We start from the raw sequence: 27,828 nt of genomic DNA, 5'->3' as shown, positions 1-27,828 counted from the left end.
TGAATGCTATATTTTTCTATGGCCATAGCTAGATATAGAAGGTCAGGTCTCCTGCTTGTTCTAGAGTAGGGATGTCAAAATCCCTCCTTGAAGGTCGCAATCCAGTTGGGTTTTAAGAATTTCCCAATGAATATGCATGAGATCTATTTTCATGCACTGCTTTCATTGTATGCTAATAGATCTCATGCATATTCATTGGGGAAATCCTGAAAACCCGACTGGTTTGTGGCCCTCGAGGAGGGACTTTGACACCCCTGTTCTAGAGCATTACCCAATGGGCTATTGCACTCATTTATCATGTTAGTTATCACTGTGATACTACTAAACAAGCCATCATTTTTTAACCACAAGTATTCTACTTTAAATTTTTTTTACATTGGGGGGAGGACCATTTCAGGGGATGGTCTTTTTCTGTAGCCATTGGGGAAATAAGAGTCCAGTCCTCGAATGCGGGTTGCCCTTTTTTTATATATAACAAAACATTACTTGTCCTGTTGCCGTTGTTTGTGTTTTCTTTCTTGTTAATAAAAAAAGATTTAAAGTAAATTTTTATTACAGAAAAAAGTTAGATCCTTGTTTTTATTTTTTTAAAGAAAAGATTTGGAGCATCAATGTTGTCATTTTCTTCCTTCTTGCAGTTGTTTTATTTTGGTTCATTAATAACTCATGGCACAGTCTTTTAATTTTTAATTTATTTTCTTTTCTAATTAATCTTTCTTTTCTAAACTAACTTTCTGCACTCTTCTCCCTTTTTATGCTGGTTCTGTAGTTCACATCACTCAGTCCCGTACAATGGAGTCCATGTCTTTCACCTACCAGCGTTCCTCTACTTCTGTCAGCATTGCCACTAAGCCCTCCAGTGCTCACTTGCTTCTCGACTCTGATTCAGACTTAGAGGAAGAGCCATTGTCCCATGTAGAAGTCCCTTCAGAACCTGATAGTACAGGTGATAGCCCTGGGAGCTATGTGATGCACTTACTAATGGTGTTCCTCCGAGTTGTTTTTCAATAGCTAACACTAATAGTGCATGTTTCTCAATGGCAAGTGATATCATTATAACATTCACGCTGTGAAGAATGATGATGCATTAATAAAAAAATGCTTGTGTTGTCGGTGCTAACCTATTATGATTTTGCAGTGCAGTGCTTAATTTTTTTTTTTTTAATCTTTATTGATTTTCCAAACTATCAAAGTGCAATAAACAATTGTACATAGAATAATTTTGTTAGAAAAAGCACATTCATCATTCAGAAATACATGAACAATCATTTTTACTCCCTCCCACCCACCCAAATGACTAATCCAGAAAAACATAAATATATAGGTTCCTTCAATAACCTTTCCTACATTAATCTCTGTAAAAATCAAACCCCAACCCTCCCACCCCTTGGATGTGTAAGTTATAATCAGAAGTGAATTAATGAACCAGACAATAATTATTATTAATAAAATCAGTCAACGGACCCCATGTTAGTTGAAATACCTTAGTATTAACCTTTTGATCATTAATCATTTTTTCCAATCTATAACAAAGACATAATGAGTGCCACCAAAAACTAAAATTCAAGCGATCAAAGTTTTTCCAATTTTTGTGACCATTTGGATGTCCCCGTAACCGGACCACCATCCCCTTCACCGCCCCGTCCCCGCCATCCCCTTCACCGCCCCTTCCCCAAATCCGCCATCCCCTTCACCGCCCCGTCCCCGCAGCATTCACCCTTCCCTCTCGCCACCTCACCATCCTTCAGCGGCTCGAGAATCTCCCTCCCTCCCCCTTACCTTCACGGCGTAAAGAAACTTAAGGGAGGGAAGACGCGCGGTCCCTTCCTTCCCTCCCTCCCCCTTACCTTTGCGGTGCTTTAGAAAAGAAACTGATGCCGGCGAAGCCTGCCTGTGCTGCCCTGCAGTCGCGTGTGTGTGGGGGGAAGCTTCTCCTCTGACAATTGTCATTTTATAAACACAAATAAAACAGAGCAAGGTTCAACAAAACCCATCTCCCCTCCTTTTCACAAATATTCCCTTCACTATTGTGAAAACTGAACAAACCAAATTACTACAGAATGCTACATAGAAAAATCAAGTAACAGAATACTTTAGTCACACATGGCAAGAATAATGTTAGGGAAGTGCAACTAGGACAACTGCCCCCTGGTCAGAGAGAGAACCCTAAGCCAGCTGGAAGCTAAAGAAGCACAGCCTGGATTTTGCGGTCCCCAGCTATGTCTAATACCAGCTCTAGCAGGATACATATTTCAAATCTGAAATATTCTAATCACAAAATATAAAATAAATTTATTTTTTTCTTTTTGCTGTCTGGCAATTTTATTCTTCAAATCATATTGGTCTCAGGCTTTAGTTTTAGGTTCCTTCTGTCTTCATCGTGGCATGGCTGGCTCCTGAAGGTAAAATAGGCACAAGAGGAGCTGAGGAGAAGATGCCGAGTCTGACACGGGTGCAATTTTTTTTACCCCAGGAGTAAGACTTTTCACCGCTCCCACAGGGTGGTAAAAGGTCTTGTCCCCATTCCCACGGGGCGTGAAAGGTCTTGTCCCCATTCCTGTGGTAAACCAGTTGCAAATGTCTCCATTCCTACGGATTTACTGCGGTGGCCTGCGGTTTAGCGCGGTAAACAGTTACCGTGTCATTCTCTAAAAGCTATCCCAGTCATAATTCCTAACAGTCTGTTTTTATGCCTGTCTATTGGTGGCTTAGGAGATAATAATATCTCACAGATAACTGTGTCATAAGATAACGGAATCATGGTTTCTAAAATCAAATTACTATGTCCCCAAATAGATTTCCAGAAGTTAAGTATCAAAGGACAATAGAATAACAGATGTTGCTTAACTCTTAATGTAATGTAATGTAATTTATTTCTTATATACCGCTAAATCCGTTAAGTTCGAAGCGGTTTACAGATAAATATACATTAAAGGATACAATAAAAATAAGATAAATAAAGAATAGGTACTTTGAAATTCCCTTACTGTCCCGAAGGCTCACAATCTAACTAAAGTACCTGAGAACAAACAAATTAGCAAATAATAGAGAGGAAAATAAAGATAGAGGAAAAAATGAGATATGAAGCATCCTAACAAGAATACATTGAACTCTCAATACCATACTGTTAAAAGCAAAATGTACATTCCAAAATAATAATGTAATGGAAAGAAACTAATTAAATAGAAAATAATTTTAAGAAATAAATCAAATATAGAAATGTAAAAAGAAAAATAAACATTAGAAGTGAGGAAAAAAAGGTAGAGGAAGGAATATGAATAGAATGGAATGAGAAGCAGTTAAACAATAGAATTCTAAGGAAATTTAAATGAAAACTAAACAAATAGATAAATAAGAAATAGATATAATATGCAGAATAGAATAAAAGTCAGGAAGGACTTAATTTCATTTCCATCAATCATCAATGTCATCATCCCTAGTGCTTTAGCCGTTTCAGCCGGGCAACCGCCATCATCGACCTCTGCACATCAGCCATGGGTCCACTTTTTCAAAGCAGAGAGAAGCATCTCTCGATTTTCCGGAATACTGTCCATTACACTCAACAGCTCTCAGATCTTCCAGCTCCAATTTTCCGCTCCTTGGTCTGGACTATGCAGCTCACTCAACCAGTCCTCACCCTTGATGGTATCGTCACTCACAACAGTAATCCAAGTCGGCTGCGGACATCAGGCGCGGTGAGACTCCAGGCATGATGAAAAGCCATTCTCCGGACCTCCCGTCCTGCTGATGTCGCATTGCCAGTAGGAAATCCGAATCTGCATCGCTGCAGGGAGTCAGAGTCCATGCCGATCACCTCAGACATGGCGCTTCCGCCTCGACAACCGCCTTCATTCGGCGACTCAGTCACCCTCCGTTGACCTCGGCAACACTCCCCCTCCAACTCTCCACCATCAGCCCTACTTGCCATGGATCGGTCGCCAGGCACAGCTCAGGATCGCCAATGTGCAGTAAATATCAGGTGAAATATCAGGTGAGAAAGAGGCAAGCTGCCAGGCACAGCTCAGGATCGCCAAAGGTGCAGGAATACCAGGTGAGAACGAGGCCTTTCTGACAGACCAAGAATAACGGTCAAATCAGAACTGTCAGATCAGAGTCCACAAATGAAATCCCAACCAGTATAAAAATCAAAGAAAATTTTAAAAAAATATCACAAATAAAAATAACGATTAAATAAATAAACAAAAAACAGCAGGAAAACCAAAAATAAAAAGAAATAAAAGAGAACAAAGAGAGACAGCACAAATGGTGACTTAATCGGCTGCCATCTTGTTAGATGAATAAGGACCTGATATTTTAGTACCTAGAACTGGGGCATCATGATAGTTCAGTGAGCAGTTGATACAGGTTTACCGTATTTTCGCGGATATAACGCGCACCATTGTAAAACGCGCACAGGGGTATAGCGCGCAGAAATCACGATGATATGTACAAAAACTTTTCTATACCGCGCTCAGGCATATAACGCGCATGCTGCCCGACTCTCCTCTGGCCACCCCGACTCTCCTTTCGCTCTCCCCGACTCTCCTCTGGCCACCCCGACTCTCCTTTCGCCCTCCCCGACTCTCATCTGGTTGCCCCGACTCACCCTGACTTTCGGTGCACTGCCCCGACTCTCCTCTGGTTGCCCCGACTCACCCTGACTTTCGGTGCACTGCCCCGACTCTCCTCTGGTTGCCCCGACTCACCGTTCACCCGCCCTGACTTTCGGTGCACTGCCCCGCCTCTCCGTGCCTGTCCCCCTTGAAGTCCTGTCCCCCCTTGAAGGTCTGCCTGTCCCCCCTTGAAGGTCTGCCTGTCCCCCCTTGAAGTCCTGTCCCCCTTGAAGGTCTGCCTGTCCCCCTTGAAGTCCTGTCCCCATCCTGAAAGCCTGATGCCCCCCCTCGACGTCCGATTCTTCTCCCCCCTCGGCAGGACCACTCGCACCCCCACCCCGAAGGACCGCCGACTCCCCGACAATATCGGGCCAGGAGGGAGCCCAAATCCTCCTGGCCACGGCGACCCCCTAACCCCACCCCGCACTACATTACGGGCAGGAGGGATCCCAGGCCCTCCTGCCCTCGACGCAAACCCCCTCCCCCCAACGACCGCCCCCCCCCAAGAACCTCCGCCCGTCCCCCAGCCGACCCGCGACCCCCCTGGCCGACCCCCACGACACCCCCACCCGCCTTCCCCGTACTTTGTGTAGTTGGGCCAGAAGGGAGCCCAAACCCTCCTGGCCACGGCGACCCCCTAACCCCACCCCGCACTACATTACGGGCAGGAGGGATCCCAGGCCCTCCTGCCCTCGACGCAAACCCCCCTCCCTCCAACGACCGCCCCCCCCCCCAAGAACCTCCGACCGACCCGCGACCCCCCTGGCCGACCCCCCCACCCCCCTTCCCCGTACCTTTGGAAGTTGGCCGGACAGACGGGAGCCAAACCCGCCTGTCCGGCAGGCAGCCAACGAAGGAATGAGGCCGGATTGGCCCATCCGTCCTAAAGCTCCGCCTACTGGTGGGGCCTAAGGCGCGTGGGCCAATCAGAATAGGCCCTGGAGCCTTAGGTCCCACCTGGGGGCGCGGCCTGAGACACATGGTCGGGTTTGGCCCATGTGCCTCAGGCCGCGCCCCCAGGTGGGACCTAAGGCTCCAGGGCCTATTCTGATTGGCCCACGCGCCTTAGGCCCCACCAGTAGGCGGAGCTTTAGGACGGATGGGCCAATCCGGCCTCATTCCTTCGTTGGCTGCCTGCCGGACAGGCGGGTTTGGCTCCCGTCTGTCCGGCCAACTTCCAAAGGTACGGGGAAGGGGGGTGGGGGGGTCGGCCAGGGGGGTCGCGGGTCGGTCGGAGGTTCTTGGGGGGGGGCGGTCGTTGGAGGGAGGGGGGTTTGCGTCGAGGGCAGGAGGGCCTGGGATCCCTCCTGCCCGTAATGTAGTGCGGGGTGGGGTTAGGGGGTCGCCGTGGCCAGGAGGGTTTGGGCTCCCTTCTGGCCCAACTACACAAAGTACGGGGAAGGCGGGTGGGGGTGTCGTGGGGGTCGGCCAGGGGGGTCGCGGGTCGGCTGGGGGACGGGCGGAGGTTCTTGGGGGGGGGGCGGTCGTTGGGGGGAGGGGGTTTGCGTCGAGGGCAGGAGGGCCTGGGATCCCTCCTGCCCGTAATGTAGTGCGGGGTGGGGTTAGGGGGTCGCCGTGGCCAGGAGGGTTTGGGCTCCCTCCTGGCCCGATATTGTTGGGGAGTCGGCGGTCCTTCGGGGTGAGGGTGCGAGTGGTCCTGCCGGGGGGGGGGATGTATCGGGCGTCGGGGAGTCGGCCGGGCAAGAGGGCTTGGGCTCCCTCTTGCTCCGATCGTGGATGCGGGTGCGGGTGGGAGCGCGTGCGAGCGGTCGTTCGGGGTGGGGGTGCGAGCGGTCCTGCTGGGGGGGTGAATCGGGCGTCGGGCGGGGTGGGAACTATGTTTAAAAACTTTTGTATACCGCGCTCAGGCATATAACGCGCGAGGGGTATGCGCGGTACGTAAAATCACGTATAACGCGCGCGTTATATCCGCGAAAATACGGTACTTATGTTGAATGTGGATAAGGTTGCTTCATGTGTTGGACCATTAAGAACTTACACCAAATGTCTGAACTTGTTGTTCCTCTCGTACTGAGCAGGATTACTATTGTAACGACGCATAATCAGTAGGATAAAACTAACCTATCATTCCGTTTAGGGGGTATTCTGACTTAGAGGCGTTCAGTCATAATCCCACAGATGGTAGCTTCGCCCCATTGACCCCTGTGGGATTATGACTGAACGCCTCTAAGTCAGAATACCCCCTAAACGGAACGATAGGTTAGTTTTACCCTACTGATGATGCGTCATTGTGGATCATTAAGAATTGACATTGTTGCGGAGTTAACACATTATCACCAAGAATAGAAAAGGTGTCGTCAAAATGTAAATTCATCATTAATTTATGTTTGTTTATAAAACTTGCTTGACTACTCTCTGAGGGCAGAGCCCATCATGGCATTTTACAGAAGAAGAATTTAAGAATAATTATTTATTTATTTATTATTCATTTTCTATCCCATTGTCCCCAAAGAGCGCAGAACGGGTTACAGGTTAAACATGCATAATATCAGTACAAGATTACAATGCAAGTTTTCATCCTAGTTGGCACATATTAGGTGTCATTATCCTTACGTGACACAGACTGGTTCAGTTACCAATATACAATTCTGTGTAGTCCACGGATCAAGGGCAGGGGGTCAGATGAAGAGGTATGTTTTTATTGCTTTTCTGAAGTCGATTAGATTCATGGACAGACAAAAACCCCTATAAACAAACCCACAGGGACACAACATATCGCTCTTTCCTAAGTACCTATCTCAAGGCACTTTATTCTGAGACCTCTGTTTACCTCTCTACCTTAATAGCAGCCTAAACTCTTTCACATTCACTTAGGTCATTGGATTCCCATCGAATGATTATCACACCCCCTCAAAGGCATATTATGAATCTACACATAAGTTTGCTTTCTTTTTGTTTTTTTTTAGAGGGGGGGCTATGTTGTGGAACAATTTACTGGAATCCATAAGAAGCATGGTGTATTTTCCAGTCTTTAAGAAGACTCTAAAAACACATTTTTATGCGTTAGCCCAGTGTCTCAAACTGTGTGCCACGGCACAGTGGTGTGCCCTAAAGAGATTCCAGGTGTGCCACAAGAGATTCCAGAATTTTACTTTATTTTAAAAAATTCCCTCCATAAGTATACACTGGAATAGATGACATGTACGTCGTATATGCAAGAGTCTGCCAAAGTTCTGAGCATCTGTGTGTGTTAAGGATACAACCGCCCAGACCAGTATCATTCTATGACATGGTACCTTCCCCCTTGTTTGTCTCAACAGCAGACTATGGACTTTTCCTCCAGGAACATGTCCAAACCTGTTTTAAAACCAGCTACATTAACCGCTCTTACCACATTCTCTGTCAATACATTCCAGAGCATATCTGTTCTTTGAGTGAAAAAATATTTTCTCCTGTTGGCTTTAAAAATATTACTCTCTAGCTTCATCGAGTGTCCCCTAGTCTTTGTAAATCTTGATGCACAAAAAAAAAATGATTCACTTGTACCCGTTCTACACCACTCAGGATTTTGTAGACTTCAATTATATCTCCCCTCAGCTGTCTCTTTTCCAAGCTGAAGAGCCCTAACCTCTTTAGTCTTTCCTCACACGAGAGGAGTTCCATCTCCTTTATCATCTTGGTCCTAGATGCCTGCCATTTTAAGATGAAATGAAAAGTTGTTGGTAAGCTTTGAGTGTCCTTTTTGAGTGCATTTTCTTCAGTTCGTCTCTTTGCATGACTGATAGCGGTTTAGGGATGAAGAATTCACACTAGCACTTCTGCGACATTGTGGGGCTATCGCAATACACTGGCTTATTTTTCAGAAGAGATGTATGTATATGGTAAAAAGGCATTTATGGGGGGAAATTATCATGGGGGAAAATTATCAAAGTGGGCTACCATTAAGTTTGGGTTATTTTGCTGTTTCAAGTTTATTAAAAAAAATTTTATACCGCTTAGTCAAATTTCTAGGCGGTGTACAGAAATAAAATATGTCTGGGTTATTGGTAATTAAGTCTTGTAGTACTGAAAAAGCACAAATTAGTGGTAAAATAACCCATTTTAATGGTAGCTTGTATTAATAATTTCCACCCTTTAATCAGTGACTTTTTCATTAATATCCCACTGAGTGCTAATAAAAGAAGTATGTTTTTTTTATTATGCAGATTGTAATTTGGCTCACCTGCTTGTAGGACAAAACTGCTAAAATAATTCTTCTATGAAAGAAAAATAATAGTAATATTTCATGAGCTATAATGTACACTATAAAAATGTATGACCTATTCCCTTCTTTATTTTTTAGTATTAAATTGAGCTCAGATATGAAAAGACTTAACAAATTTTCTGCTGTCAAAAGGATGATCCTGGATTGTAGTGAAGGGGGGGGGGGGGGGAAGCTCAAAGTAATGTTTCTCTATAACAACCAATTTGATGATAAGCCAATTCTGCTAATCGTGGCTTACATAAGGGTCCATTTATTAAGGCACGCTAACCGATTTCACGATAAATGCTAAGGCACTCATAGAATATAATGGATGCCTTAGCATTTAGCGCACACTAAATCAGCGTGCCTTAATAAAAGGACCCCATAGTTCATAAACTACTTCCACCTTTTTTCCTGTTGTACTGTTCTTTTCAGTTAATGAATTATTCCTGCTCTGTACAACTTAATATGCAGCTCTTTATTTCCTGGAATTTTATTTGCAAATTGTTCCTTTGATTTTCCTTTTTGGGCAGTTTTGGTGTTTGCATTATAAAATGGTTTCATCCTATTTAGCAAGCCTTCTCTTTTTTTTTTGTTTGTTTGTTTGTTTATATTATTATTTAATTTGCTTTATTTGCTGTGTATTAAGAGAGGTTCTTAAATTTATAAAGTTTTTTAAATCAGTAAAATAAAGCTTAAAATATAAGCTTGATGATAACTTTAGAAGAAATGCTATTATTTGAAATTTGATTTGTCTTCTCTCTCTGTTGCAGAGTCAAGGCTGGAAGGCTGGCTTTCACTGCCTGTTCGAAATACCAAAAAGTTTGGATGGGTTAAAAAGGTAAATAAGTTGCTTTTTGCTTTTAATTTAAATTTCTTTATTGAAATTTAGAAACATAATAAAACATACAACAACTATGCACCCTACAAATTAGTTATACCTGCTAAATAATCAGTAAATAATTGCTATATCTTTTTTCCATGATGGGAGATGGCCTCTCCTTTCAGCGGCAATGTTTTCGTACCTATATGTAACACACACTGAAGACAACTTAGAGTGGAGGCTCGAAGTAGTTATCTTTCCATTGCATAAGAATAAGCTTATTAGTTATAAGAAGAAGAAAATCCAACGATTAAGCATTTTTGCGCTGAGCCTCAACACTCAAGGCTTTCCATATTATTTTATAAGTCAGTTGTTCATTGAAGCTCAAGATAACAGTAATAGGGGCCCAAACCTCCAATCAATACAGTATTAATTGAGAACAATAAAAAACAAACATGAGAGGGTACTTGTACTCTACAATACCAACAGAGCTCAGATACCCCTGGACTGAAGTTAGTCTTCTTGTATAACAGGACTGGTAATCTTGACCATCAAGTTAAATCCCCATTATTTGCGAGGGTTGTAGCTAGCCCACTGTTTGTTTTCATGCTCCACCTCCCATTACTCTGGGATGAGCTCCTGACATGGTATAGGAGTAAAAAGGCCTGAGAGGTCTATCCCTGTTGATTTTTAAGCAAAATTGAGGGGTTTTAAGGTAGATGAAGGCTGCAGAACAAAAAAAGATTGTTTAAAATCCAAGATGGCCGCTGTCAGAAAAATCGCACCAAATCGGCCCATGGAGACTTTCCTGAAGGGAAAGGTGTTTTAGAGGTGGTAAACCTAGGCTCTGTGGGCAGAAACCTTTAAAAGTGAATTATATTGCAGATGCTCTCAGTCTACACTGTCTCTGCCTGACAGATGCTCTGGATCAGACAGTGGGCAGGAGAGTCTTCCTCTTAAGCCATGCTGAGCAGGCTTCCCTTTCAGGGGCAGATGCTATTTGGCAAGGGCCTAGATGACCTGATGGCCAGGGTGGCGGGCTATCACCCCACGGGCTTTCCAGACAACAAGGGTACAAAATCGAGTTCTCCATCCATCCATCCAGAGAGAGCCCTTAAAGTTTGAGCTGTGGTACAAAGGCTACTGGCTCTTCAACTCATAGAGCCGGTTCACAAGCAGAATCGGGCTCAGGCAGATACTACTTTATTGTGTCAAAGAAAAGCTCAGATGACTGGAGTCTGATTCTGGACCTTTTAGTTTCTTTGTAACAATTTTCCTCATTTTATTATCATTCTTGAAAATTAAATGCTGCTAAAGTAGATTTTGTTTGTGACTTCACTCCAAATTTAGCTCAAATTTAATCGTTATGATTGATTTCCAGTACATCCAACATTGTTACCTCTTGTACTATGCCCTGCATTCCATTAAAGCAGTGTATCGCAAACTGTGTGCCATGGAGAGATTCTGGATGTGCCGTGAGACACCGGTGAGGAGAGGTACCGGTGCTGGATGACTGCTTACAGGATGTGTCTCTCACAGCGAGTGGCATGTCCCATAGGCAGTCAGCCAGCGCTGATGTCTCACCTCTCCTCTCCTCCTCTAGTACCCTTCACCAGCATGGTAGTTGCAGGCTCATGGCCTGTCTGAAAGGCCTCTGCGCATGCGTGATGATGTCACACATGCGTATTTCCAGATGCCCTCTAGTCGCAGCCCCAAATCTAAAATAGCTCCCCCTCTTGTTGATTCCTGGGCCAGTTGCTCCAAGAAGTAGTCATTTATTACATCTAGGAATTTTAACTCCCTAGTACTCTGTGATATAACATTTATCCAGTCAATATTGGAGTAGTTGAAATCACAACCAACCCAGCAAGATATTCAAAATCTAGATCAATAGCACAAAAGGGAAGCCCAGACTTCTTGCCAAACAAGCATGCATATACTTTTAACAAAAAAATGTGAAGAAAAAAGGCCTTGGTACAAAATGAACAATGCCCAAAATAAAAACAGGCAAGCTCACATTCTGGTTAAAAAAAAAAAAAAAAAATTCCACCAAACAGAAAACCTATAACATCCATAAATTGTGCTATTGTACATTTCTCCAGTTACTTCATAGAAACTTATAGAAACATAGAAGATGACGGCAGAAAAGGGCTACAGCCCATCAAGTCTGCCCACTCTGCTTACCCACCCCCTGTCTATGCCCTAATGACCCAATTTCCTTATCTTTACCCTCGTAGGGATCCCACATGGGTATCCCATTTATTCTTAAAGTCTGGCACGCTGTCTGCCTCGATCACCTGCACTGGAAGCTTGTTCCAATGATCAACCACTCTCTCTGTGAAGAAATACTTTCTGGTATCGCCATGAAATTTTCCGCCCCTGAGTTTGAGCGGGTGCCCTCTTGTGGCCGAGGGTCCCTTGAGAAAGAAAATATCATCTTCCACTTCGACACGTCCCGTGAGGTACTTAAATGTTCGATCATGTCTCCCCTCTCCCTACGTTCCTCGAGTGTAGAGCTGCAATTTGTTCAGTCTCTCTTCGTACGAGAGACCCTTGAGCCCCGAGATCATCCTGGTGGCCGTCCGCTGAACTGATTCAATTCTGCGCACATCTTTACTGTAATGTGGCCTTCAGTGCCCAGTCTCACAGTCTTGTTGTAAACTCAAGCTTTTTCTTTATAGCATATCACTTTTAAACAATGTTCATTGTAAGCAAGTGTGCCACTGAGTATCTGAGATGCCTATTATATCTACCTCTTCATTTAGTACTATATAACGCTCCCATATTATTTTGCAGGCTTTTGGTATTTGTACCCAGGCACTTCAAATTGTAGTGGAGGGGGGGGGGGGGGTTCCCCTGCATTTACAGGCTGCGCAGAAGCTGACAGGGATAATTTGTATCCTTTACTCTGCTCCTTCATAGCTTATTCATCATATGGGTTAGACTGAGTTTGAGGTTCATTTACTTTTAGTATTTTTGCAACTATATATGGCATTTACAATAAAATCTAAACATTTCTACTGAAAACCTTTTCAAAAGCTGGGTTATGGTATGTTAATCTCTCTTCCCTCCCCCCCCTTCTTGTCATTTATTTTTATAGTATGTTGTTGTAAGCAGCAAGAAGATCCTGTTTTATGACAGTGAACAGGATAAGGAACAATCTAATCCATATATGGTGCTGGACATAGAGTAAGTATTTTCCTATTGAAAACATATCTTTTTGTTTACTTATTTTCATATAAAAAGTGTAGCATGGGACTTCCCATTGGCCTCTAGAAGTCTCATTTATTATTTTAAATAACAATGAGTTGAAAGTAATATATACTTTCGTACAATGAAAATGTGGAGCTGGCATTTATTTTAAATTATTTCTGTTCCACCAGTCCTCAGAAACATGTTCTTAGCAGATTACATGATAAAACATGTGTCCAGTCCTTTTTCAGTTTCTTCATGGCCTCTCTTCAAACACAAGCTTAAAATTTCAGTAATGCTTATCTCCTTAAGTACAAGCAAGGATTTCAGAAATTTTCACTAAAGGGGACTGGTTGACTACGGAATACCATAAGGAGATTGGCTTTTGGCAAGGAGCACACAATATCTCTACCATGTGGTAGGATATCAGATGCCAAATGGTGCATATAAAGCCCTGGCAGTACTGCAGCATACAGCTGTAGGGGTGTGCCCTTTGAAGCAGTGGTGGAGCCTGGGGATTTTATTGGAAGGTTTTGAGATTGATTGGGGCTGTGAAGAAAAAGATTAACCAGGTACTAGATTTAGTTATGGATGTGAAAACCTAAATCCTCCATACCTGTAGACCTATGGACCAGCATATAATTTATTTTTTTATTTATGTATGTATTTATATACCACTTATAGCCTAAGTAGTTTACATGCAGGCACTCAAGCATTTTTCTCTATCTGTCTTGGTGGGCTCACACTCTATTTAATGTACCTGGGGCGATGGGGGATTAAGTGATTTGCCCAGGGTTACAAGGAGCAGTGTGGGGTTTGAACCTGCAACCTCAGGAGAGAGCAGGAGAAAAGCAGCTACATAGAGAGGCAGAGGGAGAGAGAAGCCAAAGGGGAAAAAGCAGATAAAACAGCAGGAGAGAGAAGCAGAGGCAGGAGACCAAGAGGGGAATCGGTGAGAGTTATCTCCACCCCCCCCCCCCGACGTCCACCACCGAAGCTCCGCCTTAAAAGGGGAGGGGCCAACGGAGCAGAGTTGATCTGAGCAGGAGAAAAGCAGCTACAGAGAGAGGCAGAGAGAACAAAAGGGGGAAAAAAGCAGAAAAGAGTAGGCGCAACCACAGCAGACCCAGAAGGCATCCGCAGCAGACCGGCAAGCAGACAGCAATGGAAGCAGCAGACGGAAGCAAGATGTTGAGCTACCCAGTTTTCTGCATCATCTGCCATATGTATGACTACCTCCCCTCTGGGAGGTGGTCTTACGTATGCACCCGATGCAGAGAACTGGAGAACCTGAAGAGACAAGTCAGACTCCTGGAGGGCAGAATATTGGAACTGGAGGCACTTCAAACAGGGGAGGAGGGAGACAGAGATGCAGAGAACATCCAGACAGAGGAAGCAGAGAACAAGACAGAAGACACCATCGAGGAAGAAGTCCGAGAGCTGGAGAAGTTCATAGAGGAGGCATACAGGGAAGCCGTGGAAAATCACCAGCAACAGTGGAACTGCCAAAAGACACCTACAGAGAGTGTGGACCACCCGACAAACAACCACCAGGAAGAAATGGGTGATACAGTAGCAAGAACGAAGGATACGGACCTGCGGCAGGAGAGATGGACATACACCAGGGACACGGACCGGAGGCTGGAGAATCAGGAGAAGATAGAGAGGACAGCAGTCATCGTGGGCGACTCCATCATCAGACAAGTTGACAGCCATATAGCGGGAGGAAGACTTGATCGGCTGGTGACCTGCCTACCGGGAGCCAAGGTAGAAGACATAGTGAGCCGCATCGACAGGATCCTCAACAGTATGGAAGAACAAGATACGGCGGTGGTGATTCATATGGGGACGAACAAAGTGAGCAATAGGAACTACAACAGGGAAGTACTGAAGGACCAGTTCCGGATGCTAGGAAGGAAGCTGAAGACCAGAACGCAGAGGATAGCATTCTCGGAGATCCTGCCGGTACCCAGGGCAGATGAGAAGAGGCAGATGGAGCTGCAAGCAGTCTACGCGTGGATGCGGCGCTGGTATGAGGAAGAAGGATTCCACTTCATGCGCAATTGGACAACGTTCTGGGGGAAGAGCAAGCTCTACAGGAAGGTTGGACTCCACCTCAGCAGACACGGAACGAGGCTACTTGCAAGCAACATCAAGAGAGAAGTGGACAAGTTTTTAAACTAGGAAGAAGGGGAAAGCCGACAGTCGACAGAGAGAGAGTCGATGGTTCGGGAACCGGTATACCCAGAGGATACCGTGCAAGAAGATAGAGGGAAAGACTCACCGGATTACAGGCAAGAGAGATCAAAAAGGACACAAGAGGGAAGGAAATGCAAGAAAGGAAAAAGCTGCAAACGCAAGGAGCCTTACAAATAAGATGGGTGAATTAGAAGCCATAGCACAAAAAGATAATGTTGACATCATAGGCATCACGGAAACATGGTGGACTGAGGAAAACGTCTGGGACACTGTGCTACCAGGATACAAACTATACCGCAGAGACAGAGTGGCTCAAAAAGGTGGGGGCGTTGCCATATACGTCAAAGAGGAAATTGAATCTGCTGGCTTGGAAATGAAGATCGGCATCTACTACCGACCCCCAGGGCATTCCAAAGAAATTGATGGAGAAATGACAGATGAGATTAAACGCAACTGCAAGGGAGGCACACAGTTATTATGGGTGACTTCAACTATCTGGGAATAGACTGGAACCTAGGCATCTCCGGCTGCATTAGAGAGACCAAATTCTTGGATGCTGTAGGCGATTGCTTCCTGGAACAACTTGTCAAGGAAAATACTAGATGAAATGCAATTCTGGACTTAATTCTAAATGGCCTGCGAGGACCAGCACAAGATGTAGAAGTAGAAGGGACGTTGGGAAGCAGTGATCACAATATGATCCGCTTTGATCTGGACACAGGGGAGAAACATCGGTCCAAAATGACAGCCACGGCACTGAACTTCCGAAAAGGGAATTACAAAGGGATGAGACTCATGGTAGGGAAGAGGATTAAGAAGAGGATAAGCACTGTAAAAATGCTAGAGCAAGCTTGGTCCCTTTTTAAGGACACAGTCACCTAGGCGCAAAATATATATATACCACGTATCAACAAGGGATCCAAGAGGAAAAAGAACAAAGAACCAGCGTAGCTCACTGTAGAGGTGAAGGAAGCGATCAGAGACAAGAAAACTTCATTTAAGGAATGGAAAAGGTCAAAAACGGATGAAAACTGGAACAAGCACAAACAACATCAACGCAGGTGCCATAAGGCGGTTAAAGGGGCCAAAAGAGACTATGAGGAAAAAATAGCCAAGGAGACGAAGAACTTCAAGCCGTTCTTTCGATATATTAAGGGGAAACGACCCGCAAAGGAAGTGGTGGGACCTTTGGATGACCATGGAATAAAGGGAGCACTAAAGGAGGACAAAGCAATCGCTGACAAACTGAACACATTTTTGCATCTGTATTTACCGAAGAAGATGTACATAGCATATAGGAACCCATCAGGCTTTATGCTGGAAACGAAGACGGAAAGCTGACAGGATTGACGGTCAGTCTAGAGGAGGTATGTAGGCAGATTGATAGGCTTAAGAGCACAGACAGAAAGAAGTGCAACCAGAGACTTTGAAAAGATGATTAGAAAAATAATATTACCAGACAACAAAGGTAGGGAATATGATTTTATTTTCAATTTAGTGATGGAAATGTCAGTTTTGAGAATTTATATCTGCTGTCTATATTTTGCACTGTTCAGGAAGAAATTAATTTCTATTTCTCGGTGATGCACTGCATGTAGAGTCTGGCATCTTAGGGTTTTGTTTGTATATAATAGTGCTTTTAGTTTGTGGCCCTGTATTTGCATAGGGGTTATCTGTGTTCTGCATGTGTGACCAAGGCTAGGTGTTCTGGTAGGAATGAATGTTGAAAAGTATACAGTGTGCATTGTGTGTTCCGTTCTGTTGAAAGGCTCTGGAGATGCAAACGCTCCTCATGTACACTTAAAAAATACAAAGAACAAGCCACCTTCTATAAGAAATCACTACAGGTAGCCAAGAAAAAATACTATACTAACCGTATATCTACCACAAAAAACTCTTCAGCACTATATTCTATTGTTTGTTCGCTCGCTCTCCCCCTACATTAAAAGACCCGCTCCTACTTCAAACCAACCTACAGCCCAAGCTCTGGCTGACCATTTTGATATAAAAATCAAAGTTGTACGAACAACACTTGTTAGCTCTTCAATACCTAACACACCCACTTCCCCTCTACCCAAATATTCACTTCCCTTTAGTTCATTCTCAACTTTCTGTTTACCAACACTGGAGGAACTGCAGGTCATAATGCAGAGCCTAAAACCTAGGAACAATTCTCTAAAAAATTTGCCCCCCCTCCCCCCCCCACACACTATTCTCAAAAATCACTTTAGCATCTTTGGTCCATTCATACTTGACATGATCACCAAAAGCCTCACTACCGGCTATTTACCATCTTCTTGGAAATCTGCTCTTGTATTTCTAAAGCTCAAACAAATAAACAAATCTGAAAATCAAATCAATAACGACTGTCCTATTGCAAACTTACCTTTCCTAGCAAAAATAATCAAAAAACTGGTCTTTAACCAACTGTCCAACTTCACTGAAAAAACTTATGCATTACATCCCTATCAAACAGGCTTTCGAAAAAATTACTCCACTGAACTGTCACTCATCGGATTAACTACTTCAATTCATTACTTTAAAGACCACCGTAACTCCTCTATTCTAATCTCCTTAGATCTCACCTCTGCTTTCGATACAATTGATCATTCCCTACTTCTAGCTCAACTAGAATCTATTAATATCTCAGGTACAGTTTTGCAATGGTTCTCCTCCTACTTTCAAGACCGAAACTACAAAGTCAGTTTTAATGACTCCATCTCTTCCACTATCTACCAAAACTATGGAGTGCTCCAAGGTTCAATTCTTTCTCCCCTTCTCTTTAATATATTCCTAGCTCCACTACTCACCCTGGCCCAATCTATAGGTTTTACTATCTATACTTATGCTGATGATATTCAATTACTTCATCCCATAAATCCTACATCCCCTGAAGACATAACAGAAATTAATTAAAAAAACTCAATAAAATCAGCCTTTGGCTTCGGCATAATAAACTGTCATTGAACATACTAGTGTTCTTTTCTCGATTTCCCCAGATGACCATCTATATCTACCCATCAGTATTGACTCCTCCCCAGTTCAAATGGATAACAAAGTTAAACTTCTTGGAGTCATTCTAGACAGGGATCTTACTTTCCATCAACAAATTAGTGCAGTCATGCAGAAATGTTTTCACAAGCTCAGGCTCATCTGTTCCATTTCCTCTTTTTTCGACCATTCTTCTATTAATATCTTGATTCACTCCCTAATAATTTCAACCATTGATTGCCCTCTATCAAAGCATAACCCAGAAAGAAATCCATCGTATACAATTATTACAAAATACTGCTGTTAAATTAACCTATCGTGCTAAAAAGTTTGATCATGTCACCCCTCTTCTCCGTAAAGCACATTGGCTGCCTGTTTCTCATCGTCTTTCCTACAAAATACTTCTCCTCACCTTCAAAACCAAAAATTCTAATCAACCGGCGTTTATAGATAAACTTTTGATCCCCTACTCATAATTAAGGCTCCTCCGATCAAATAATCAAAATTTACTTTCAATACCGGAACTGTTTCATGACACCACTCGCAAATCCATCTTCTCAGTTACCGCCCCCTCTTTGTGGAATGCCCTTCCACTCGACATTCGATTAGAGAACTCCCTCGAAAAATTTAAAACTAAACTTAAAACTTTCCTCTTCAAAGATGCTTTCATTCTTTAGCATCAGCCTCCACTTTCTAACTTCCTGATTCATATATAGTTTTGAAATATCTAACACTTCTTCTGAAGTGATCCCCCTCCTATTGTTTTTACCACTCCCCATTTACCGTCCTTTTTTATTAATTTTACTTCGATGTATTTTAAACAACCTCTCCCTCCCCTACTATCCTTTCATTTCATGTATGTTAATTTAAATTTGTCCAGCATTTTTAACATTTGATAAACTACCGTTTTTATTTACTTCCTTTAATTGTTTTTATAATTTTTTATAATGTACACCGTCTAGACATGTATTTTTATAGCTGGTATATCAAAAATAAAAAATTTTGAATCTTTAATATTGTGGTTAACCATTATGTTTTGTTAATCTAATATAATAAAATGGTAGGACGCGCATGCGCACTAAAAAAATCGTGTTCCCTGATCTGTTGCGAAAACACGATTGCGCATGCGCGGGTTTTACGTCACCACTTGCTCGCGGCGGCTTTCAAATAAAAATAAAAAATTACACAGCTGCAGCGGCCTTCCTCACCCCCGCCTCTCACTGTCAAAGGTACCAGCTCCTCTCTCGAACTGCACCAGGATCGAGAGAGGAGCTGCAGCGCCGGCTTTCAACTTAAAATAAACAAAAAAAAAAACCCCCAACTGGAGATCGCCGCTCTCACCCGGCTCCCACTGTGCAAACCCCCCCCCCCCCAACTGGAGATCGCCGCTCTCACCCGCTCCCACTGTGCAAACCCCCCCCAACTGGAAATCGCTGCTCTCCCCCACCTTCCCCCCCAACTGGAGATCGCCGCTCACACCTGCTCCCACTGTGCAAACCTCCCCCAACTGGAGATCGCCGCTCTCACCCCCCTCAACTGGAGATCGCCGCTCTCACCCGCTCCCACTGTGCAAACCCACCCCCCCATGGGAGGATGCGCCGCAGCAAAGTGCTGCACAGGTACTGGAGGGGGAGAGACATATCGCTTCTGCACCGGTACAAACATCCCTCCAGCGTTGGCACTCGCTGCACGTTAAACAGGCTGCTTCGGGCTTTCTCCTGCAGTTGAGTCCCTTTGCCGCGTCACTGATTACGTCATCAATGACGCAACAGAGAGCCTCAATGGCAGAAGAAAGCCGAAGCAGCCTGTTTAAGTGCAGCGAGTGCCAACGCTGGAGGGAGGTTTGATATTAAAGTCTTGCTAGGAGGGTCGCAGAGTCAGCGGGGGTTGGGCTGGGAGGGGAGAGAAGCGTCTGCCTCGGGTGCTTCAGGCAGCAGCAGCGTTTACAATTCACTGCTGTTGCTGGCTTCAGGCCTTCCTCTCTGGCCGGTCCTGCATACTTCCTATTTTCATGAAGACAGGACCGGCCAGAGAGAAAGACCTGAAGCCAGCAACAGCAATGAATTGTGAATGCTGCTGCTGACCAATGATGTAGTTAAATGAGGAAAGGGAGCAGAGGGGGAGAGAATGCCTTGGAGGGAAGGAGGAAGGTATGCCAGACCAAGGCAAAAGGAAGGAGGAGATGGAGAGAGGCCATATGGGAGAGAAAGAGAGAGATAGAAAGAGAAGAGAGGGCAGTGAATGGAAGGGGCAACATAGAGGGTGAACAGTATTCTAGCACCCGTTAATGTAACGGGCTTAAAGACTAGTAAGATTATATTGTGTTTTGTTTGTATATATGAAAAATGAATGGAAAAAATTGTATTACAATTAGTACTATTATTATTATGGGGTGGGGTTAGGGGCGGAGGTTTTGGGCCTCCCAAAAAAAAAAGCATTCCGCTGCCTATGCCTACACATGCATGGTAAAATATTTAGTCTATACCAGAAAGAGCTGGAAAGTTGATTTCACTTGGTCCCATGAATGTGGGACTGACTTTCCACATCAACTATTCTCTTCAGAGAACACCCGCTACAGCTAAGCAACTTTGCTTTATGGGAATTAAACATAAACTTGCTATATGTAGATGCTTTACAGTGAAGATCAGTTAAGCACTTAGCACATACATTCCTAAATTGCTAAGTTATTGAAGAAGTAGCACAATGGAGTTCATGGAAGTTATACTAAATGGAATCAGTTCTTTTTATTTAAGACCTCACAGTGATTTATACTGTAAATGGAGAAGTAATACATTGTCTGGATTAATTTAAACTGCATATCCCTAAGTTTAGATGGTGAAGAAATTTTGCATAAAATCACTCTAGGGATTATTATCTGTTCTAAAGACAAAGTTTCACTGTAAGTTGAGTATTTCAGTATGATGTGCAACAGGGTATGGTAAATATCTGAGACCCTTGGTTGACCTTTGCAGTTTGGATCATAAAAACCTCACAGGACTAAGAATTTGTACAATTTGAAGTCTAATGAGTAGCATCTTTAGCTTGTTTTGTTTCACCTTGGAAATGCCTGTTTTTGCAGCAAATTGTTTCATGTCCGACCAGTCACTCAAACGGATGTGTACAGAGCAGATTCCAAAGAAATTCCTCGGATATTCCAGGTAAGTAGCTGATAAATTAGTAGTATATGTATCAATGTGACAGTTTACTCACTGTAATACAAAAAGGAGTTGAATTAGCACATGCTTGAAACTTGGCCATTAGTGCCTAAAGTAAAGATTTCAACCCAGACTACTGTTCACTTAATTCATCTTCCATATACATAAGCAAAGTCCCTCCTCAAGGGCTGCAATCCAGTCGGGTTTTCAAGATTTCCTCAATGAATATGCATGAGATCTATTAGCATACAATAAAAGCAGTGCATGCAAATAGATCTCATGCATATTCATTGGGGAAATCCTGAAAACCTGACTGGATTGCAGCACTAGAGGAGGGACTTTGACACTCCTAATTCAACCCCTCGGGGTGTGTGAATATGTATTTGTGTGTATGTGCCTATATAGGTCTGGTCTGGAGTTCAGAAGGGAGAGATAGAGTAAATGGGGAGGTTCCCAAACATTCCATTGTTTAGGGGGAAAAAAATTCATCTAGCCATTGGTTGATAGTCACTTTGAAAGAGTTATAAGGGTGCACATTTAAATTGCAAGGTATCCCTATAGTAGGGCAACAGGTATTGCTATGATTTTCTATCACTAAGGGGTCACACACAGAGTAACCAGAAGCAAACTATCTCAGAATGCATAGTGACGTAAAGTGGAAGCAACCAGCGAGAGAGGAGGTGGGGCCGTTGGATGATGGGGATAGGAAAGGAGTGATTAAGGAGGACAAAAAGGTAGCTGAGAGGTTGAACACGTTCTTCACGTCGGTCTTCACATGCGAAGACACATCCAATATACCGGACTCAAAGGAGCTCATGAGGGGGGAACAGGCCGAAAAATTGGAGCATATAGAGGTAAGTCAGGAGGATGTCCTCAAACAGATAGACAGGCTAAAAAGCGGCAAATCACCGGGACCGGACGGGATCCACCCAAGGGTTCTAAAGGAACTAAGACAGGAAATAGCGGGCACAATCCAGCATGTTTGCAACCTATCCCTGAGAACAGGAAAGGTGCCAGAGGACTGGAAACTGGCGAATGTCACACCTATCTTTAAGAAGGGATCGAGGGGTGACCCCGGGAACTACAGGCCGGTGAGCCTGACTTCAGTTATAGGGAAGATGGTGGAAGCGATGATCAAGGACAACATTTGCGAACACATCGAGAAAAATGACTTACTGAGAACAAGCTAGCACGGATTCTGTAAGGGAAGGTCATGCCTTACGAACCTACTGTACTTCTTTGAGGGAATAAGCAGTCAGGTGGACAAAGGGGAACCCATGGACATCATTTACCTCGATTTTCAAAAGGCTTTTGATAAGGTGCCACATGAAAGGCTGCTTAAGAAGCTGTGGAACCACAGGGTGGGCGGGGATGTACACAGATGGATCAAGCACTGGCTGTCAGGTAGACTGCAGAGGGTTGGAGTGAAGGGCCAATATTCAGACTGGCGGGGAGTCACGAGCGGTGTGCCGCAGGGATCGGTGCTAGGGCCGCTACTCTTCAACATATTTATCAATGACCTGGAAACGGAGGCAAAATGCGAGGTTATAAAATTTGCGGACGATACCAAACTCTGCGGAAGAGTTAGGACCAGGGAGGAGTGTGAGGACCTGCAAAGGGACCTGGACAAGATGGAAGACTGGGCAAACAAATGGCAAGTGCGCTTTAACGTTGAGAAATGCAAGGTCATGCATATAGGAAATAAGAACCCGTTGTTCAACTACAAAATGGGGGGGGGCACTGCTGGGAGACAGCGGACTTGAGAGAGACTTGGGTGTGCTAGTGGATGCATCAATGAAGCCATCCGTACAGTGTGCAGCAGCGGCGAAAAAAGCCAACAGGATGCTGGGCATCATAAAGAAGGGTATCACAACCAGGATGCGGGAAGTCATCATGCCACTATATCGGGCGATGGTGCACCCGCATCTGGAATACTGCGTTCAGTATTGGTCGCCGCACCTCAAGAAGGACATGGCGGTACTTGAGAGAGTCCAAAGAAGAGCAACGAAGCTGGTAAGAAGGCTGGAAAACTGCCCATACGCTGAGAGGCTGGATAAGCTGGGTCTCTTCTCTCTGGAAAAGAGGAGGCTCAGGGGAGGTATGATAGAGACCTTCAAAATCCTGAGAGGCATAGAGAGGGTGGATAGGGACAGGTTCTTCAGACTGAGAGGGACAACGGGTACGAGGGGGCACTCGGAGAAACTGAAGGGGGATAGGTTCAAGACAAATGCAAGGAAATTTTTCTTCACCCAAAGGGTCGTGGACACATGGAATGCGCTCCCGGAGGAAGTGATCGGGCAGAATACAGTACAGGGATTCAAACAGGGATTGGACAGATTCCTGAGGGACAAAGGGATCGTAGGGTACTGAAAGGGGTGCGGGGACAAAGGGTCAAGAATTTGATGGGAAGATAGGACTTCGATGAGAAACCAAGGGGTGATTCAGACAGGTCATGACCTGTTGGGCCGCCGCGGGAGTGGACTGCTGGGCGTGATGGACCTGTGGTCTGACCCAGCAGAGGCACTACTTATGTTCTTATGACCATTAAGAGAGCTATACAATTCAGCCACTAGGTTTCAGAAAATAATTTACAAGTTAGAACATGATTTGAATCACTAAAATCCAGCCCAGCAAGTGAAGGAGCATGACAGGAATAAGGAAGGGGGCTTTTACTGTAGGTGGGGAAAGCGTATGGAATTTGTATTATGGAATAATATCCAATCCAAAACTTAGTCTTGTATATCGAGTCATCCCGACTATGGGGCTCGATCCGGTTCACACAAAGTTATTGAAAGGGCAAGGAAAGCAAATAATTGGACAAGGAAGTCATCAATTGCAATCCCTTGTTTATCATTTAAAGATTTCTGAAATAGATAAGTCTTTTAAAGTCTTTAATATCCAACTCCTCTGCATGTGTGTGTGTAGCTCTGTGCATGTGTTAAGACTGTGAGAGAAATGGAAAGGAATAGTATGAAAGGATCAGTTTCCTAACTGTTGTGTTTCTTACGTCATTTCTCTAGACCTCCTGGTCCGATCTGGCATGTTGTCAAATTAGATGCATCTCTTCACTGGGTTTTCTCCCTTTTCTAGATTTGGTCCTTTGTTGTGAAATTTTTTTTTTTATTTTTTTTTAGTTATTTTTCTCATGGCCAGACCTTTTTTTCTATTAGTTGTACAATGTCTTTCCAACATTCCATTAGATGGAGAGAATAGAAATTTGTTGAAAAGTAGAAAATAGATTTAATTTCCATTTTGTTAATTTTTGTTTCTGATACCTGGCTAGATCAATAACTGTCTAAAGGTGATAAGGAGCTCCCAGTGGAAGTCTCAGAACTGGTTACACTTATCTACTTTCACAAGAGTAGCAAACAGACAAACAGAAAAATGAAAACTAGCAGAAGGGAGCATACATACCTGATGCCATTTTTTATAGCTTCACTTCAATAGCTTTCACTGTTTTGACTTTGTAACATGACATTAATTGACACCCCAAGTGAACATGACATTTGGCAATTTCAGACTCCTGAAGCAGGCCTGTTGGCCGAAACACGATTCATGTTGAGTTATTGCACTGTTTCTTTTGTATTCAATAAAAACAGCCCATTTGTAACACCCCTAGCGCCTGCTGATTTTTCATACAATACATTATATTGTTGCTCCTTCTGCCCTTATCGACCACAACATTGACAGCACTGTTTGCTTTTGAGTCAGATCATAATTCTGTGTGAATTTTTAACTTTGGGGTCATGCATGAACTGTTTTTGAGCCATAAAACTATGTTTTTCTTTATCTGAGCCAGCACAGATGAAGTGTAAGCATTTCTTGGTATAAAGCAGGAGATTTTCTTACTATACCTATTAAGATTTTCCTATAAATATATATTTTGGCCTAAAACAATTTAAAGACTTTATAAGCAACAAGCACAGCTCCTATTTGTGATAGATGCTGCAGAGGAGGGTAGCTTGACTGGTTAATATATTACTCTTTTCCTATATATTGGTACTAATTTTGTTGGGGCTTTTTGAATATTCCACTGTATATCATTGTAGTACAGTAAAACCTTGGTTTACGAGCATAATTCATTCCGAAAACATGTTTGTAATCCAAAACACTCGTATATTATAGCAAATTCCCCACAAGAAATAATGGAAACCCAAAAACTTTAATACAAAATAATATACGTACTTGTATTGCAAGACCTCGCTCATTTAGAGCAGTCACTACACTCCTGCAGCTTCAGAGAGAAAAGAACCATCGGCTCAGTTGTGATGATGTGACACGTGTATACTATATGTACTCGTATTGCAAAACTTTGCTCGTTTAGAACAGTCACTACACTCTTGCAGTGTCAGAGAGAGAAGAACCTCGGCTCAGTTGTGATGATGTGACACGTGTATACTGTATGTACTCGTATTGCAAAACTTTGCTCGTTTAGAACAGTCACTACACTCTTGCAGTGTCAGAGAGAGAAGAACCATCGGCTCAGTTGTGATGTGTATATACTGTATGTACTTGTATTGCAAGACATTGCTTATATATCAAGTTAAAAGTTAATAAAATGTTTTGCTTGTCTTGCAAAACACTTGCAAACCAAGTTACTTGCAATCCAAGGTTTTACTGTATTTGCTTAGTTTTCATCTAAGGGATAATGAGAAAACAAATATACCTGTGGCCTCTTTGCCTTTTTTCTTTACTGGCTTGCCTGGCTTGTCAGGGCTAATTTGAAGTTAATTATATGATTTGCTTTTGCATTTCTGTATTCTTTTTTAAATAAATATATTGCAAAGTTATCCATGTTAGAAAAAGAAAAAAGTAGACAAGTGAAGCTAGCTTTTGCATATAGGAGGGTCTACATGTCTATATGGGAACTGAAATGTTCAGGACATGAGTCTTTTTATTTAATATGTATAAGAATGCAAAAGTGGCAGCACTTTGGATTTTGAACATCTAAGGTGCTGGATTTTAGAAAACTGGATGGCCAGAAAGAACCAATTAAGGAGCTAAGGGGGGTCTTTTACTAAGGCGCTATCCAATTTAGTGCACGCTAAATATTAGCGTGTGCTAAATGCTAACGCACCCATTATATTCTATGGACGCGTTAGCATTTAGTGCGGCTAAATCGGTTTGCGCACCTTAGTAAAAGGACCCATAAGTGAATTTTTATTTATTTATTTTTTAAATGTATAAAACACCATAGAGGTAGCACATTTGCTCAATCAAATCCCAAGTCCAAACTAGAAGTTAGCTGATAGCTTTGCCTCAGAGGTGTGAATGTCAACTTTTTTTTTTTTTTTTTTAATGCATGTATTTTTTATTGCAAAAATAGAAGTACATACATGAGTGGAAGAGTGGCCTAACAGTTAGAGCAGCTGCCTCAGCACCCTTAGCTTGTAAGTTTGATTACCATTGCAGCTCCTTGTGACTCTGGTCAAGTTACTTAACACTTCATTGCCTATGTAAACCTCTTTGATTGTGCAAACCACACAGAAAAAGCAGTATATCAAGTCCCATCCCCTTTACCTTTAACAAATTTAATACAAATGTGAGAAAATACTTCTTCACTTGAGCTGTAATTAAATTCTGGAATTCATTGCCTGAGAATGTGATATTTTAACTTAGCAGGGTTCTTAAAAAATTTGGATAATTTTCTGAAAGAAAAGTCCATAAGATGGACTTGGGTAAATCTACTGCTTATTTCTAGAATAAGCAGCTTAGCATCTGTTTTACTCTTTTGGGGTCTTGTCAAGTTCTTGTGACATGGATTAGCCACTTCTGGAAACAGGATACTGAACTTTATAACTTTCAGTCTGTCCCAGTATGGCAATGCTTATGTTCTTATGAGACATTTCTGATTCAATCATAAGGTATTAAATGCAAGCATCAAAACCTTATTTTTAAAAGGTGTGACGTGGCAACCATCTCTGCATCCTGTCTTTCATGGTTTTCTGGCAATCATATGCTACTGGCCCCTCTCTTGAAGACTAAATGTTCCCACCAGTCAGAAGCCAGTCCTTCTGGAACCATTGAATTTGCACAACAAACAGGGTTAGATCCACTCTGTAATTTCACATGGATCCCTTTTATACATCCTTCCTGTGGCTCATTGCCATTTCTGGGCCAATCCCTTGTGCAAACTGGAGCTCGAAGTGCTCCATTGCAGCAAGCAGAGAAGACTTCAGTTCAATACACAGTTCATATGTATACTCCAATCTTAAATCGGGCTCAAAAGAATCTAAAGCCAAGAATAAAAAATCTAGCTTACCAGCCTGCCTTTCGCCTTACGTTGGCTACTGTGTTCTAATTTTCTCCCCACTGCTACATCCTCCTGCTAGCAATCATGCCAGCAAAAGATATCTCCAATGAAAAGACAATTTCCCAAGTAATTCCAAACAAAAAGTTCCAAATATCAAAACAATATTTCTGCATCTCGTAGTTTGTCTGGTGCAGTAGAGTTCCTCTCCAGTCTTCCAGCAGAGACTGAGATGTGCTTCTGTCTGTCTTTCTTATAGAATTTTTGAGAACTCCTTCCCCTGATTCCACCTTATCTGGTTGCTCAGGTAACCTACTGCACCCAGCTTTCCTTCCTGTGCCTAGATTATCAAAAATTTGTGTTAAAAACCAATGGGCCACTGTTGCAGCTGTTATAGTAGC

General features: G+C 43.2%; 1 protein-coding gene across 7 annotated transcripts in view; it reads left to right on the top strand.

Moving 5' to 3' along the window:
• Positions 1-27,828, top strand: part of ROCK2 (Rho associated coiled-coil containing protein kinase 2) — a 358,167-nt gene that overhangs the window by 286,699 nt on the left and 43,640 nt on the right. For 6 of the 7 annotated variants that reach the window (XR_004538687.1, XM_033936145.1, XM_033936148.1 and 3 more), the window contains 4 exons: positions 770-946; positions 9,591-9,658; positions 12,741-12,829; positions 21,102-21,180. Coding sequence is in view for 6 of the 7 variants with exons in the window: in XM_033936145.1 (XP_033792036.1) it covers positions 770-946; positions 9,591-9,658; positions 12,741-12,829; positions 21,102-21,180 (413 nt within the window). In the remaining variant the exon portion in view is untranslated. The remainder of the gene's footprint in view (positions 1-769; positions 947-9,590; positions 9,659-12,740; positions 12,830-21,101; positions 21,181-27,828) is intronic. The other variant, XM_033936150.1, reaches the window with a different exon arrangement.

This window comes from Geotrypetes seraphini, chromosome 3 (assembly GCF_902459505.1).
Source record: "Geotrypetes seraphini chromosome 3, aGeoSer1.1, whole genome shotgun sequence".
NCBI lineage: Eukaryota > Metazoa > Chordata > Amphibia > Gymnophiona > Dermophiidae > Geotrypetes > Geotrypetes seraphini.
The sequence above is the reverse complement of the archived record's forward strand: the minus strand, read 5'-3'. Positions and strand labels throughout refer to the sequence as shown.